This window comes from Hippopotamus amphibius, chromosome 5 (assembly GCF_030028045.1).
Source record: "Hippopotamus amphibius kiboko isolate mHipAmp2 chromosome 5, mHipAmp2.hap2, whole genome shotgun sequence".
Taxonomy (NCBI): Eukaryota; Metazoa; Chordata; class Mammalia; order Artiodactyla; family Hippopotamidae; genus Hippopotamus; species Hippopotamus amphibius.
In genome coordinates this window covers 67,576,824-67,592,949 of record NC_080190.1, presented here as the reverse complement: position 1 = coordinate 67,592,949, position 16,126 = coordinate 67,576,824, and the positions used below count along the sequence as shown (strand labels likewise).

Below are 16,126 nucleotides of genomic sequence, written 5' to 3'. Positions count from 1 at the left end.
CCTTCCCAAATATTCACACTGGCAAATAGCAGAGTGCCCAATACAAAGAAATTGCCGCCAAGAAACAAAACAAACAAAACACTGCAGTTTGGTGGTAAAAAGTCATTAGAATGATTTTAGGATTATGGCCCATAACCATAAAAATATGTGGAGAGAATGCTAAACTCAATCATGCAGTAAACAGATTGTTTGAATTCAGGCAAGGGGTAAAAGGGATTACAGAATTCCATCTATCAAATCAGGCTGAAAGACAGAAAGGATAAAGTAGTGATGTAATTTGAATCCAGGGAAGAACTCCACCTGAAGTGGAAGCTTGGAGTCTTACTAATACAGTAATTATTAGGGGGTAAAAAAAAAAAAAAAAGCCCGCGGCCAACGCCCCCACCCCCACCCCCGCCGTCAGTGACACCAAGATATCCTTCCAGGCCTGTTCAAAAGTCTCCAGCCAATACACAGTTAACTGCAGGTCTCCAGAGATGCTAACTACAGTGTTTGTTAGAAGTAACATCAATTGGCCCTAAAACAATATTTGTTCCTTTAAAGCATGGTTAAGTTATTTACATCCCAGGTAGGTCCATAGTGCTTTAAGACCCTAAGGCCCTGGAGTAAAACTATTTGGGTTCAAATCCTAGCTTCTGCCAAGGTGTGTGACCCTGGGCAACTTTTTACATTTCTCTAGAAGTCAGGCATACCATCTGTAAAACGGGGATAATAATTATTATCTTTCAGGGTTATAAAGAGTCAATGAATTGAGCACAGCACCTAGCTCATGCAAGGTCTCAATAACAGTAAGCTACCGTTATTACATTAACCAATCTCATTTTTCTCTCTCCTGTAATGATGACATTGTCCATTCCCCCTTTCTCTCGGGGTTATTTGGAGGCAATGGCCTCAAGAAAGGCAGTAGGGCATTATGACCTAGCCAATTCTTACTGTCGCACACTTTTCTTAAGCAGGTTTAAGGATGAATTAAAGCTTTAATGGAAATGGAAGTTTCCATTGAAAGACGATAACTGGCTTCCTGTCTCCACCCTACACTCTGCAGACCCCTTGCAGGAAAAATTATTCAAGCTTCTCCGCTACCATTACTCCTTGCGCCCCCCTCATCCCACCCTTGACGGGCTTCCTAGTGTGTGTAGTACAAAGTTTTTGAGTATTGAAAGTCTACAACCTAGTTTCATCCACATTTTCAACCTACGGGAACATCACTGTACTCAAATTCATTTCCTCCTCTCCCTAGCATTTAATATACGTACCTTCGTTTGCACTTTTAACTTGCATTGATCTCGGTACAAGGACTGCCCTCCACTCTTCTAAAAGAAATTAGGCTTGCTTGTTTTGGGGATTTTGTTTTTCTTTTTCCCTAAAAGCTGTCACTAGGAACCTTGGTGATATGAGAGCCAGCACAACCAAAAATTATTTATTGTCACTTGTATGCGCAGTTTTCAAGGATGCAAAGCACTATTTAGAAAACAATCTGAAGTCAGGCGCCGCAAGCGGCTGATGGGTAAACTGTGATTGCAAAGTGGGAGAGTTATTAAAAGCGAGCGAGACTGCGAAAGCGAGAGGAGGAAGCGAGGAGTGCTTTGCAGGGCAACTTTAGTCACGAACACCCTCCTCCCCGCCCCCAACGAGGCCCACCTTGGGGCGGCTGGGCTGGGAGCGCCAAGGCCGGGGGAAGGAGCTCCAGGCCCAGAGCCCAAATCAGGTCCTGGTGGACACTTTTGTACCTTCCCAGCCGAGAAGCCCTGCTATTTCCACTGCATAATGCAAACATGGTGGACACGAGAAGCCCTCCCCGCGTTTGGTGGCGGAACCACGTGGCGCCCTTTCCACGCAGGTGACGCTGGGGGTAAGGGCGGGGCCTTTACCGAACTTGTTCTTGGTGCGGCACAGCAGCAGGGAAGTTTTCCACAGCCCAACACCACGGTTCCTGCAACACACACCGGCAGGACTACTATTCCACTTCACAGCCTCCCCGAGAGAGCAGAAAGGTAGGCTCTGAAAATTTGATAGCTTTATGGTAAGCAACAAAGGTGGAGTTTGCAGTCTCTTTATCTAACTGGACTAGCTCCGGTGTCTCTCCATCTTTCCCCCAGCTTGTCGTTCCATCAACACGCAAGCCCACTTCCTACTGGCGCGCTAAGGCGGGAGCGACTCTCAGGTCTCGCGAGAACGGGGCCGGCCCGGTCTTGTTGCTCTCGCTCCACCCCCTCCTTCTCGCCCGCTCTCTCCCATCCCCCCAAGCCAGTCGCTCTGCTGCGCAGCTTCCTTAGCGGTTGCCACCGCCGGAGACGGTTGGAAGATCCGTTGTGGGAGTGTTACACGAGGCGGGCTACTTCTCCCTTCTCACGACCGGACTCCGCGAGCACCGGGGTCGGCGCTACTGTCCCCCGACAGGGTATCTGAAGTAAAAGGGGGTAGGTTGGGCTGGTGGTTTCTAGAGCCGAGTCGGGAGGAGGACGAAAGAGCGACTGGGAGGGGGTGGGGCGGCGGGGGGGTTGGGGGGAAGTGTGGAGGTCGCCGCTCGGAGGCGGCCAGGGTGCGCCTCCCAGGCGATCTCCCACTTCAAGGAGGGCGGCCTGCCGGGGAGAGGGCTTACTCAGGTGGAATACAGTGGACGAAGCCGAGCCCCGAAGGAGGGGGGGTCATCCAGCCTTTCCCTGCTGGTTTGGCCTCCGCCATTTTGGGTACGGTGGCGCGGCAACCTCGGTTTCCCGCCCTTCTTTTTCTACTTTTTGCCCTACAGCTTTTCGGAAGGCCGGGGGTGGTTAAGGCTCCGTGGAAGGGACGAGGGTGGGGAAGGAAGCGAGCAGGGAAAGGCTGGGCACTTGGGTGGGGGGAGGATCTGGGCCGTCAGGCGCGCTCCCGATGGAAATGGCGCCGGATGGGCCTGGGCTCCCACCGTGGCCTCCCTTCCTCTGCAGTCTCGGCTGGGCTACCTGGGCCGGCGGGACTGCGAGTGACTTCTGACGCAGATTCCCAAGATGAGAGAGGCTGGAGCTGGGGGAGGAAAGCCAATGGCGACGAAGGCGCTCAACTCCCAAATCCAGGACAAAGGAGGCAGACGGTCTCCTTTGTAATTCCGCCGCCCGGTGGCGAAGGTTTTAAGCCAGGCTTGGCTGCCGGGCGGGGAGGGGGGGAAGGGGCGTACTCTCCCTAGCTCTTTGGTCTCTAGGGCAGCTAGATAAACGAAAAGTCTCCGGGGCGGAATAAAGGACGCTTAGCCGGCCCTTATATTCCAGATTTGGAACTTCGAAAAGAGTACGTACTCATTTTCCAAAGGGTTTTTTTTTTTCCACGCTTATTTTAAACGTGTTGATAGACTTTGTGGGTAATTGTTTTGTAAGCAGAAAAGCGGGTGAGTTATCAAATAGGAATTTGAAATGGCCTTATTTCAAATAGGTCGGCTGGATCCGGTGAACTATTGAACTAGGCTTTTTGAACTTTTGGGCGGGGATGGGATGGTTTAGCAGTGGTTTTGTGTAGTTTGGCAAACATTGGGTTAGAATTTAAGTAGGAGTTTTATTTTGGTGAAACAGTTGTTAAAACACAACCAGTGATGGCAAAAATGTGTGTATAGGGATTGAATTATTAAATCTCCAAGGGTTGTACTTTGTACAGAGGTTGTTTTGGCATTCAGGTTGTAGGAGTAAAATACTTCAGAATATAGTTAGGGTTTATTTTAGGGTTTATTTTATTTTGGTAGCTAAGCATGTTTTCTATTTGGCGTAGGTCTGTAGTAACATTTTGACCAAGAAAATAAGCCTACTCGACAAACTGCAGGCTCAGTCATGTGATGCTGTGATGATTTTCAGTCTTTACAGTATTGGAGAACTGGGTCTGTAATTTTCATTGAAGACCGTACAAAAGGGACAGGCATGGCTGTCTATTTTTCCAGCTTTGAAAACAAAAACCCTTCCTATTGTTGAAGATGTTCTGTGATTCTAGTGGACTTTGAAAAGACAGCCCAGGATTTCCTATAAAGCAGTATGTGATGTAACAGCTTCCCTGATTGGCTTACCCTAGAAACCTTTTTTTTCTGCCCTCTTTTTTTATCTGCATCATTATCTGGAAATCCATCTAATTGCCTTTATATTTTTAATAACTTCTTTTGGTGTTCTTACTTTGGTAAACAAGTGACTGAACTGCAGTGGCTGGTAACATTGTTCTAGAAGAGAACTTGATCGTTTTAGAAACCTCACCTCCTTTAGGTGGTAGTGGTGTCTCTAATTTGTTCTTATTTAAAATTAAGGATGGGACTTCCTTGGCGGTCCAGTGGATTAAGACCCTGCGCTCCCAGTGCAGCGGGCACGGGTTCAATCCTTGGTCAGGAAGCTAAGATCCCACATGCAGCATGATGCGGCCAAAAAAATAAAAAGTTAAGGAGCAAGCACAGTGAAAGGGGAATGATGTAAAATTGCCATGTTAGTTAAGCATTTCATCACTACTTTTTGACCAGATTTTGAAATTGCTTCTCATTTTTTAGCAGCAGTGGGCTACCATTTAGAAAGTTGTTAGTGCGTCAAATCCTTATTGTATGTATTATACTTCGGAAGATAATATATGCTTGTATGTTATAAAGGAATTTTATCTCTTTTGGCCTATATTAGAGGCTTTTTCTTAACAGCTTTGGGATACAGTTCATATACCATAAGCTTAACCCATTTAAAATCATACAATATGTGGTTTTTTGTGACTGGCTTCTTTGACTTAACATAATGTTTAGGAAATTATATTCAAAATCACATACAGAATTGACTAAAGTTATTCTAGTATTTCAGCTGCTGGTATTTTAATTGGTGCTAACAGTAGGAATTATTAAAAAAGAATTGTGATCAGCCATGACACTGTTGCAAAGAAAGGTTGAGATGGATTATCCTGAATAATTAGTAAATGCTATTTAGGTAGTTTCTGAGACCTTTATTTAAGGTATTAGAGCAGATTGTCTTTTTTAAAGCGTTTAGAATTCGTCTTGGTTTTGTTTTGTAAATAGAATTCTAGGTTCAAATTTTGAGTTTTGAAGAGATAATATATGAGTATGGCATTCTTTATTGTGTACTCTTCATACATATGGGATGAAGAGTCACCCTATAGAATAGTTTGTGCTTCGAATCTGCCTAACTTATATCCCTATTTAAAATTGTGTTAACAATTTGTTTTTTTTTTAGACTGTATTTGTTGTTTTTATATAGATCTCGTTGGTATAGTCTGATCCAAGAATAGGAACTAGTTTGCTTGCTAGTATTTTTTGGAAAGTGCTAATAAGATTTACAGTAAACATAAGTCAGTTTCTTTTTTTATTTTTTATTTTTTTTTCTGGTATTTGTTCCTGAAACAGTACCTTTACATTGCAAAAAAAAAAAAAAGTTCTAAATGAAATAAAGCCACGGCATCTTTTCACAACAGATTAGATTGGCTTTGCAAAGTTCTTAAGTTTTTCATGAGGAAGTTAACATTTGAGGTTAGTTAGATCCTCTATTTTTCCCTCTTCTGTTCTTGAATTCCCCTTTATAGAAAACGGTTATATCCTAGGTTGCTGCCCTTTTTTTTCTTTTTTTTTTTAGAAAATGGTAAAGACTTGTTATAACAATCCTTATTTCCTTTCAAGATTCAGGATAATTTCCTATCCTTTTGAAGGTTCAGTTATTTTGTTTGTAGTTTATTTCATTAGTTTTACAGGGCCCCTTAAAATCCAGTAACAATGGCCACCATTGAAAGATTACCATGTTGCAGACAAAGCTTGTATTCTTAACAGTCCAGTGAGGTGTAAGTACCACTGCTGCATTTTACAGTTGAATGCAGAGGTTAAGTAGTTTGCTTAAATTAAGTAGCCAGTGAGTGGCAGACTAGGGATTCAAGCCCAGAGTTTCCATTCTCTTAAAAGTTCTTCCCAGTTATTTGTCTGCATGAGACTTAGTTGTAATGTCAGATAAAAATTTATTCCTATTTTGAATGTGTATCTAGAGTGGCACTTAAGATTGCATTTTTTAAAAAAACAGCAAAACAAGTACCAAATGTGATTCATATGCAGAGGTATTTGTTTAATAACCACATTTGGATAATTTCTACAATAGCTCATTTTAAATGCATGGATTCTAGGGGGGATATTTTACTCTTTGCAGATGCTACCCCTAACAGTTGCACTGATAATTCAATTGTGTTTACAGGGGAGGAGGTGGTGAGGGAAAGGTTTGAAATATTCAGGTGAGTAGGATTCCTACAGCTGCATAGTGAACTTTATAAGATCTGGTAAGTTTCTGCAGCTGAAGGACTTCTGCATTAACCTTTAAAATGTTTGGGAATTTTAAAACAAAGGGTGATTGTCTTGGGAAAGGAATTTGGTTGATGGGTTCTTTTTGGGGGGCTTCTGGTACCATTTTTAACACTTTTTGAATATGATTATACATTACCTTTTTAAAAAAAATTCTGTTTAAAAGTAAAGTAGTAAGTAAAGTAGCGAGTAAACTGGTTTTTAATATACTATCTTCCATAATTTCCAAACAGGTGACTTGAAGAAACTGTTCAAAGGCATTCACTTTTGAGTGCCTTTTTATCTCAGTTTTAAAACTCATCCTACTTAACAAGTTTTAATTGTAAAACTTGCTTTTGGGGAGTGTTTAAATCAAGTGTAAACATAGGAATTTTTCCCCCTTCAAAACAATTTGATGTGTTCCAAATTACATTGCATTAACTTGACACTTTTAATACCTACCATTTTTCCAGCATCAAAGGAGTACTCGTATTTTTGACTTAGGCTCTTACTGTGAATGAATGATGGTACTGTGTACAACTTTTGAGTAATTAAGTTTTAAAATGAATAATAAAACCTGAAAAATGTTGAAGGAAAATTTGAGACATGAGGAAGAGGCTAGAGTTGACATTAAGAGGACAGGGTCAAGAAATAGAATTTGAAGACTGATGGTGGAATTATGTAAGTTTTCTTAAAATTGGTCAGTATATAATATTTGATAATTAGAAATTCAGTACTTTGGGGGGGGGGTCAGGTTTCACTGCTTTTTCCCAGTCTTTTTGCCTACCCCCAAATAGAAAGGTGTTGTGCCGTTGTGACACTGTCAGCCGAAGTCACTGAACCATATGTTACATTTCCTGTTGTGCACCACTGAGAGGTGTTTCTTCATTACCTCTGGCAAGAGTGTATTTTGATTGACTGCTTTATCTGCTTGTTTATTTTTTATAGCATTTAAATCAAACGGTATTGAGATGGATTGGGTTATGAAACATAATGGTCCAAATGACGCTAGTGATGGGACAGTACGACTTCGTGGACTGCCATTTGGTTGCAGCAAAGAGGAAATAGTTCAGTTCTTTCAAGGTACCTCTAGTATTAGTCAAAGTCTAGTAGTATTTTAATTTTGTATTTCTGTTACTCAGTTTTTAATTTGTAAAACCCATTTGTTTGGGGGACTTTTTGATTTGAGTGTATCTGGGTTAATGTATTGAGTTATGAAGCGTGCTCCAGTTAATATTTAATACAGAATGTGTAAAAGTAAAAATATATAAAACTTAATACGCAATAAACTTAATTGAGTAATTATGTGTGATGAAATGAATCATGAATTAGCATATGGAGCATTGTTAAATTTGATCTTTTTTCCATGTAATATTAGGTGGGCTTTTAGAGTGTGTATGTAATTTTAAAAGACATTGGCTGCAAAAAAAAAAAGTCTTATGTAATCCAGTAATATTTGGGGGAAAAAAATCTTCCTTTTGTATTATGGGGTGATGGGAAGCTAAGCTTTTTTGTTTTGTTTTGTTTTGTTTAGACTTGTTTTAAATATTTGATTCAGATGGGAATGTTTCAGCCTTTAACACTGTTCCCCTTGATGGGGTTATTTGTCCTTGGGTTAAAGGGTTGGAAATCGTGCCAAATGGGATAACATTGACGATGGACTACCAGGGGAGAAGCACAGGGGAGGCCTTCGTGCAGTTTGCTTCAAAGGAGATAGCAGAAAATGCTCTGGGGAAACACAAGGAAAGAATAGGGCACAGGTGGGGATGGAGAGTTTGGGATGGTGTTAAATTTTTATTTTTGGGGGTTGTGGGTCACTATTGCTTAAATGGGGGGGTAACAGTAACATTTTTCTGGGGTAGTTTAAAAGAATTGATAATTATCTAAATTTAACTTGGAAACTACAGATTTGGGTGGGGAATTAATGCTAATAGTTTGCTTAAATTAAAATTAGATTGTTTGCATTTTTTCTTTAGGATGTTGATAAATTCTTTTGTATAATCAACTATTTTCTCTAAACACCTATTGTATACTAAAGGAAACAAGCTTAAAATTTATATTTTGTGAATTGTTTTCAAATGACTAATTTGTCTGTAAAACTTAAATATTAATTATTTAAGTTTGTAGGTGTAAACAATATTAACTTTTGGTGTATTTAGGCAATTTAAATTGGGTTATATCTAGATGTAGAAAAACTTACTGCATTTTGCCCAATATTTCATTTATTCTAATACGTTTATGCTGAAACCTGTACCTTAAACCATTTTCAAATAGGTATATTGAGATCTTCAGAAGTAGCAGGAGTGAAATCAAAGGATTTTATGATCCACCAAGAAGATTGCTGGGCCAGCGACCGGGACCATACGATAGACCAATAGGAGGAAGAGGGGGTTATTATGGAGCTGGGCGTGGAAGTATGTATGACAGAATGCGACGAGGAGGTGATGGATATGATGGTGGTATGTGTATCTAATGAACAAAGGTTCTGTTGTCATTTTCTTAATATTCCTGACACTTTGTCAAGAAATATAGAAATGGCAGTAATTTCAGTACCTACTAGGTTTTAAAACCTGTTCATGAAAATATGGATTCCCATGGCCGGCTATGGGACTTGAGTGATGCACATATTGGCACCTAGTGTACTTACACAACAATTTTTAAAAGATTGTCACGTTTTGACATTTTCTGTTTGGCATGAGGGTGAAAATTAATTATGATGTCTAAATGTTTGCTTTTGATAATTTTAATTTCCACCAAGTGTTAACTGCTTTTTTCACATGCACTAAGTTGGGAGTTGCAAACTTTTAACAGTAAGTTAACCTGACTGTTTGCCGAAGAATATGCTTTTGTAAACTAGCGTGTAAAATTTGTCTTTTGAAAGCTTATTCATGTATTTCTCCTTAAATTACACAGGTTATGGAGGTTTTGATGACTATGGTGGCTATAATAATTATGGCTATGGAAATGATGGCTTCGATGACAGAATGAGAGATGGAAGAGGTAAAACAAATGTTAGAGTCATTTTTAGGTGAATTTTAGTATTTGTTTTACATGCACTTACAGGTAATATAGGTGACTTGTATACAAAAGTCAGCATAGGCATATTTCAGTGCATTCCTCCATAGGGCTTTATACAGATGTATACTTATAGGAAAATTATCCATTTGATATTTAGAACAACTATAAGTGTTAAGATTTCTTGGGATTGTCAAAATGGTGTAAATAGGAAAAGGTGTGTATAGAGAAGAAATAATCTTTGGAAATTTTATTGTCTAGGTATGGGAGGACATGGCTATGGTGGTGCTGGTGATGCAAGTTCAGGTTTTCATGGTGGTCATTTTGTACATATGAGAGGATTACCTTTTCGTGCAACTGAAAATGACATTGCTAATGTGAGTAATTTTAGTAATTTATGAGTGGCTTCATACATAATCAGTGTCTAAATTTTGAGTACTCAATGTATTCATCTTTATCTTTAGTTTTAATGTCAAAAACCCCTTTCATATGAAAATATGTATGTCCTTATCTTCATTAGTTAATGAATATATGTCCGTTGTGTGCCAACCTACATAGGATTCAAGCAAGTAAAAGCTACATTTATAGAGTCCAGCTAATAATTTTGTGAAATACTTATGTGGAGAGTTGTGATGACTAGATTATTTCCCTAGTTGTGTCAAATTTTGAAAGTGTTGTAAATATGTAACAAGTCAGTGAGTTTCAGTGGTTTGGTTTGGCTTTCTAGGCTATGTGGTGATTAGAAATTGAGGAACTGAAAATAATGGTAGATGTTGTTACTGATTTGAAACTGGTTTGTTGCACATTGGTTAGAGAATCAGCAGATTTCAGCCCATTGGGGCCAAGTCAGTCAGTTCATTCATAACTACTTATTGAGTAGTTGTGATAGAGACCCAGTGGCCTACAAAGCTGAAGGTATTTATCATCTAGCACTTAAAGAAAAATTTTGCTGTTGATCTTACTGGAGACCAATTGGACTAAGTTGCAGGTGCCTTTTGGGGTCACTTAAATCTGGTTATCTTGTGATTAGAACTAAATGATATATTTTTGGGAGCTGTGCATATACAGCTGGTAGGTTTATCAAACTCCATTGTTCTGAGTCATAACACCCAATTTGTCTGCATATGTCAGTCTCAGGTGACTTATTTCAAACAACAATTTTGAGATACCTTTCTTGGGAGTGGGCTGAGGGGAGCATACTCTTCTCCCTCAATATAGTAAGGAAAATAAGGCTTTTTCATTTGTTTAAGGTAAACTGTCCTCTAGCTTAGAAATATTTTTTAAATTTAATATTCCCTGGATTATTTTTTTATATAAATTTATTTTATTGGCTGTGTTGGGTCTTTTTTGCTGTGTTTATTTTATTGGCTGTGTTGGGTCTTTTTTGCTGTGTGTGGGCTTTCTTTGTAGTTGCGGTGAGTGGGGGCTACTCTTCATTGTGGTGTGCGGGCTGCTCATTGCTGTGGCTTCTCTTGTTGCGGAGCATGGGCTCTAGGTGCATGGGCTTCAGTAGTTGCAGCACATGGGCTCAATAGTTGTGGCTCACGGGCTCTAAAGCGCAGGCTCAGTAGTTGTGGTGCATGGGCTTAGTAGCTCCGCAGCATGTGAGATCTTCCTGGAGCAGGGATTGAATCTGTGTCCCCTGCACTGGCAGGCAGATTCTCAAAGCCGCCCTGGATTATTTTTAAAAAGATCTCTTTCTTTGCATTTGTTTTAATAAACTTAAAACCAAAAGTGTGTGGTAATTGGCCTTCAGTAATCTAAATAGAAAAGTAAAATAAGTATTTTCTTTAGTTCTTCTCACCACTAAATCCAATCCGAGTGCATATTGATATTGGAGCTGATGGCAGAGCAACAGGAGAAGCAGATGTAGAGTTTGTGACACATGAAGATGCAGTAGCTGCCATGTCTAAAGATAAGAATAATATGCGTAAGTGGTATAACTTTCTCACTTGTAATTCCTCAAATGTAAGAGGTTCTAGGATCTGTAAGTAACTCTCAGCAGTCTGGGGCCTGAAACCATCTGGCCTCTACTAAGTTCACTCTTCATTGGCTTTCTAGGGGGCTTTCTATTGAAGAGTTAACTCAGACTCTTAATACTTGATAGATTATTAGAGCTTAAGTTACTAAAGAAAAAAAATACGTATTTTTTTTGTACTTGCCTGAGTGTGCTATTTATAAATTATTTCTTAACCTATACACTGATAACTTTGGTAAGTTATTCCTGAGTGTCATCAAATCTGTTTTTAAGCCATTAAATTTAAACTCCACTAGTGATTCCCAAATCTGGCCACACATTAATCTTTTGATACTTAATAAAAATAAGTTGTCCTAAACACTATCCTCAAGCTACCCTCAAGATTCTAATTAAGTTCTATGATTGGGCCTGGAATATTTAAGATGTATACCAGCAGGTTCTAAAGTGATGAGTTAGCTCTTTTATAGATAAGGAAACTGAGGCATCAGACACTTGTTACTTGTTCAAGCTCGGACAGTTTGAACAAAACTTAGATTTTTAGGCCTATGTGACATTCATTTTGTCACTCCACTAGGAATTTGCAAGCATACTTTTTCAGTTTAATATTAGCTAGTCAACCTTTTCACATTTTTATTGATAAATTTGATCCATCATTCCTTTCTCCCCTGTTTTTTCCTAAAGAACATCGATACATTGAACTCTTCTTGAATTCAACTCCTGGAGGCGGCTCTGGAATGGGAGGTTCTGGAATGGGAGGCTATGGCAGAGATGGAATGGGTACGTGAAGTTTTTAAAATAAGCTGAGTTAGACACTTAGCAGTCAGTCTTCAAACTTGTTTGTTTTCCCTTAAAGATAATCAAGGAGGCTATGGATCTGTTGGAAGAATGGGAATGGGGAACAATTACAGCGGAGGATATGGTACTCCTGATGGCTTAGGTGGTTATGGTAAGTGTCTGGTTACTCTGGTTCAGTTTGTGTTAGTCCTCATATGTGGTGCAGTTAAAAGTTCATATGTTGTTTGTTTTTTGGTTTTGGTTTTTTAACTGAAGTATAGTTGGTTTACAATGTTGTATATATTTTAAATATCTTATGCATTTATCTCTTGTACTCAACAGTTCTTAATGTCATGTCATTTTTTCTTCCTTAGGCCGTGGTGGTGGAGGCAGTGGCGGTTACTATGGGCAAGGTGCCATGAGTGGAGGTGGATGGCGTGGGATGTACTAAAGCATAACCACCAATATAAAAGTCCTGACAACAGCATCTGGTCTACTAGACTTTCTTACAGATTTAATTTCTTTTGTATTTTAAGAACTTTATAATGACTGAAGGAATGTGTTTTCAAAATATTATCTGGTAAAGCAACAGATTGTGATGGGAAAATCTGTTTTCTGTAGGTTTTATTTGTTGCATACTTTGACTTAAAAAAATAAATTTTTATATTCAAACCACTGATGTTGATACTTTTTATATACTAGTTACTCCTGAGGATGTGCTGCTTTCATAAGATTTGGGTTGATGTATTTTACTGTTAGCTCTACAAGAAGTGGTTTAGTGTAATCCTAGAGGACAGTGGTTCACCTCTGCATAAACTACATCTTAAGCAGACATCTGGAATAGAGCTTGGAAAATAATTAGTATAACTTAATTTCTCCTGGACAATACTGTAAATATAAAACCTAAAGTTGAGTTTAGGTGGCTTCAGGAGTATAAATTCAGCTAATTCTGTATTGTTTTTCAAATGTCATTTATTCAGGCATAGCTCTGAAATGTTAGTGATCTAAGAGGCATCTGGATTTATGAATATTCATAACTGTTACTTGCAGGTGGGAGTGTTGGAAGTTTAAATTCTAGCCCTAGATTTTAGAATAAATTCCCTCAGCACTTGACTGAAGTACCAAAAAAAAAATGTTTCCCAAAAGTGAGTTGTAAGTTCTCACAATGTGTTAGCCTAGGTTAAGGTTCTCAGTGACATGAGGATTCGGTGCAAGTACAAAGGTATTTACCGTGGAGTATAATTCTCACAGATTTATTTTCAGTTTCCAGCCCAACAGTTAAAGCATATGGATTTTTAATAACTGTATAGATGACTACTTTTTAAAAAATGTAAGACACAAGTCCATGTCTTGAGAGTCTTGCAGTTGGATTTTGCATCTGATATGTTTGGAGTTTTAGAGCCATTGTGTTAAAAATTTATTATATGTAGCAAGGAAAAGGTGCTTTACTTTTAATCCCTTTGATCAATATGGCTTTTTTCCAAATTGGCTATGGATCAAAATGAAACCTGTCAATGTGAATTCAGTTATTGAACTTGTTACTTGTTTTTGCTAGAAATGTTATTAATGTAATAAATATCAATGTGGGAGATAAAGAGTATGGTGTCTGTCCTAGAATGCTTTGTGTCAGTTACTGATTATAAATCAAATTGGTGGAAGGTACTATGTCTAATTAAAGATTAGACAAAGTGACTAAGGAATGAGTTTTGCTGTTAGAGAAGGCAGCTTGATAGCATAAGTGGAGCCTAACAGCTGGAGCAATGATTCATCTTACTGCCTGCACTCCCTTAATTACCTATTTAAATATTAGGCTCATACCACTTTTTAAAAAAAAGATAATGTGCTTTTATTTACCCAAGATTTTAGCCTATTAAAACAAGAAGCAGTTAAAAGTACACCTTCTAAAGTGGGCTGATTTTTCAGGTCTTTTATTATATAAAATTCACATTTTAAAACAGTGTGGGTAGAATTACAATCACAATTCCTTGGCACCATGATAGCATTACTATGGTAGTACTCCTAGATGAGGGAATGGTATGAGAAGTTCACAAAGTACGAGTTGACAGTTCTATAACATAAAATTCAAAATCAGTAAAAGGGTTTTTAGATAAAAGTCAAAACAAAATGGAGCAAGTTCTATTACTGTCATAAAAGCCTGCTTACAAAAAGCCCAAATCAATGGCAGTAACATGAGTTTTGAGTGGCAAAGAATTTAAAGGGGGACTAAAAATCATAGTTTTATTTGCTGAATGAAACCAGCCTTGGAATTTAAGAAAATCACATTTTAAAATTTAAGCACAGTAATAAAAAACAGTATTTGAAAATTTCATTTTTTGCTTTTCATTTTCAGCAATCATAAAAATGTTAATCCAGTCCCATCAGTACAAAACAGTTCCAAGAATATAATTCATGTCTCAAACATTCCTATCAGAGCATTAAAGGCCACCTATAAATCCGTATTCGAGTTCTGAGGACCAAAAACTGACTGGATTATGGAGAACATAAATCTGCAAGTAAAATAGTGGTTTCATAGTTTGGCAATTTAGAAAAATATAAATAATTTTAAACCTCAATGTAAGTATGTATCCTGTAGAATAAACAACCCTATGCTAGCGGGGAAGTAGGTAGTCATGATTCATTCACTAATGCTCTTAGGGGTAATGTAGACAGCTATAATGACATATTTAAAAGGTTCACAGACTTAAAGTGCATGACAAATTATACAAAAAACAGCCAAAATCCCCAAGTGGTGATGCTCTTCAAATGGTTAATTATACGAGGGTAATTAGATTAAATTTTTGCTATGCTATAAGCAATATAACAGATTAGTGTTTATTGACTTTCATGCTTGAAATAGTTCAAGTATGTATTTAATGGCAGGGCTGAAACCACATCTTCAATCTACTCTAGGCCCTGGCTTGGAGGTGCTCAGTAAATGGTAAATTTTTTATTCTGTATATATACTGTAGTAGGAGACTGCTACAGTGTAATGCTTCCTAAAAGTTACCAGAATGGAAATATAATACAAAATTATTTTACTTGCCTGTGACATCAAAAGCAAAGTTTAACTGCATTCTAGATTTCTCCTTAAATGGTTAGGGGAGAATCAATCAGTAGCCTGTACCTGCTGTTACATTTTTTTTCTGGGGAAGGGTTTATTTATGTTTTGACTTTTAGAGGGGGTGTGAGTCCTCCCTAAGAAATGCATATGGAATTTTAACTTACTTTCAAAAGTAAAGTTTTCAGGCAAGGTAATCTACCTCTGTTAACCCACTGTGTCTGAAAATTATCAAACCACATTGACTTTAAAGAAGGAACGCCTTTTCTAATGCAAAACGGGCAGAGGAGGGGGAGCAAAATAGAGTTGAAATCTTATCAAGCTAATGAAAAATCTGTTGAAATATTAATACTTCTAAAATGTGCATCTCCAATCTTTTTCTCAGAACTGTGAAGCTTTAAAGTGCATTAAGAAATTTACAGGCACCAACAAATATCAACTTGACAATCTGGAAAATAAAACAATCTGAAGCCCTATTTTTAAGAGCTCTACAAAATAAGGCAAATTGTTAGCTATGCTATCTGGTCTCTCAATGGCATTAAGAAAAGAGTTACATGATTACTATATCAGGAATTAGGCTGAAGTTACTTTAAAGCATGCCCTGTTAAATTATTTTTGAGTATCAACGGGAAAGGAAATGTCAAATTATACAATTTATAATTCCCATGAGTTGAATATGTGGAAAGTAAAAATGGTACCAGTGCTGTCAGAAAGCTGCTTAAGAAGGGCTGTCTGAATATGTTGTATACACGTTCATATATAACATTCATCATAGTTATTTTTCATACATAAGAATTTAGTTCTGGAGTATTATGGCAAGTTAGATGAGCATCTTTGAATCAGTAATGCATGACAGGAATCACAAACCCTTACTGGCTTTGGTGAAGAGGGCAAAGGCAGTTCGTTGTCAGAGCAAGCATTACAGAAAATTTCCCCACAGTTTCTACAGTGGTGCTATTAAATGGAAAAATCAGAGAAAAAAACCTTTATGAGTAAAATTAGATGCCATATTTGCACCAAAACTTTTGGCTTCATTTCCTTTCTCCCT

The 16,126-nt window shown here is 38.2% G+C and overlaps 2 protein-coding genes across 30 annotated transcripts in view; one reads left to right on the top strand and one right to left on the bottom strand.

Moving 5' to 3' along the window:
* RUFY2 (RUN and FYVE domain containing 2) overlaps positions 1 to 16,126 on the bottom strand; it is a 92,304-nt gene that overhangs the window by 31,450 nt on the left and 44,728 nt on the right. For 2 of the 25 annotated variants that reach the window (XM_057736554.1, XM_057736557.1), the window contains exon 1: positions 2,943 to 3,085. The exons of 12 other annotated variants lie outside the window; for them this stretch is intronic. Coding sequence is in view for 5 of the 13 variants with exons in the window: in XM_057736541.1 (XP_057592524.1) it covers positions 14,026 to 14,088; positions 15,952 to 16,032 (144 nt within the window). In the remaining 8 variants the exon portion in view is untranslated. 11 more of the 25 variants (XM_057736553.1, XM_057736556.1, XM_057736550.1 and 8 more) reach the window with 10 other exon arrangements.
* HNRNPH3 (heterogeneous nuclear ribonucleoprotein H3) lies at positions 2,253 to 12,695 on the top strand. 5 transcript variants are annotated; one of them, XM_057736564.1, is made up of 10 exons: positions 2,253 to 2,401; positions 7,202 to 7,336; positions 7,875 to 8,013; positions 8,528 to 8,712; positions 9,167 to 9,253; positions 9,530 to 9,645; positions 11,063 to 11,198; positions 11,928 to 12,023; positions 12,100 to 12,192; positions 12,395 to 12,695. In XM_057736564.1, exons 2-10 carry the CDS (start codon positions 7,225 to 7,227, stop codon positions 12,469 to 12,471), a joined length of 1,041 nt encoding a protein of 346 aa, XP_057592547.1. In that variant the 5' UTR covers positions 2,253 to 2,401; positions 7,202 to 7,224; the 3' UTR covers positions 12,472 to 12,695. The 5 variants fall into 5 exon arrangements, with proteins under 5 accessions (XP_057592547.1, XP_057592544.1, XP_057592546.1 ...); XM_057736561.1 differs by having other exon boundaries at positions 2,255 to 2,401; positions 8,528 to 8,667; XM_057736563.1 differs by having other exon boundaries at positions 2,270 to 2,420.

Excerpts from the sequence above, each read along its gene's own strand:
- HNRNPH3 (XM_057736564.1), top strand. The coding sequence starts at position 7,225 with ATGGATTGGGTTATGAAACATAATGGTCCAAATGACGCTAGTGATGGG. Across the intron at positions 9,254-9,529 it reads CAGAATGAGAGATGGAAGAG|GTATGGGAGGACATGGCTAT; the intron begins GTAAAACAAATG and ends TTTATTGTCTAG. Across the intron at positions 12,193-12,394 it reads TGATGGCTTAGGTGGTTATG|GCCGTGGTGGTGGAGGCAGT; the intron begins GTAAGTGTCTGG and ends TTTCTTCCTTAG.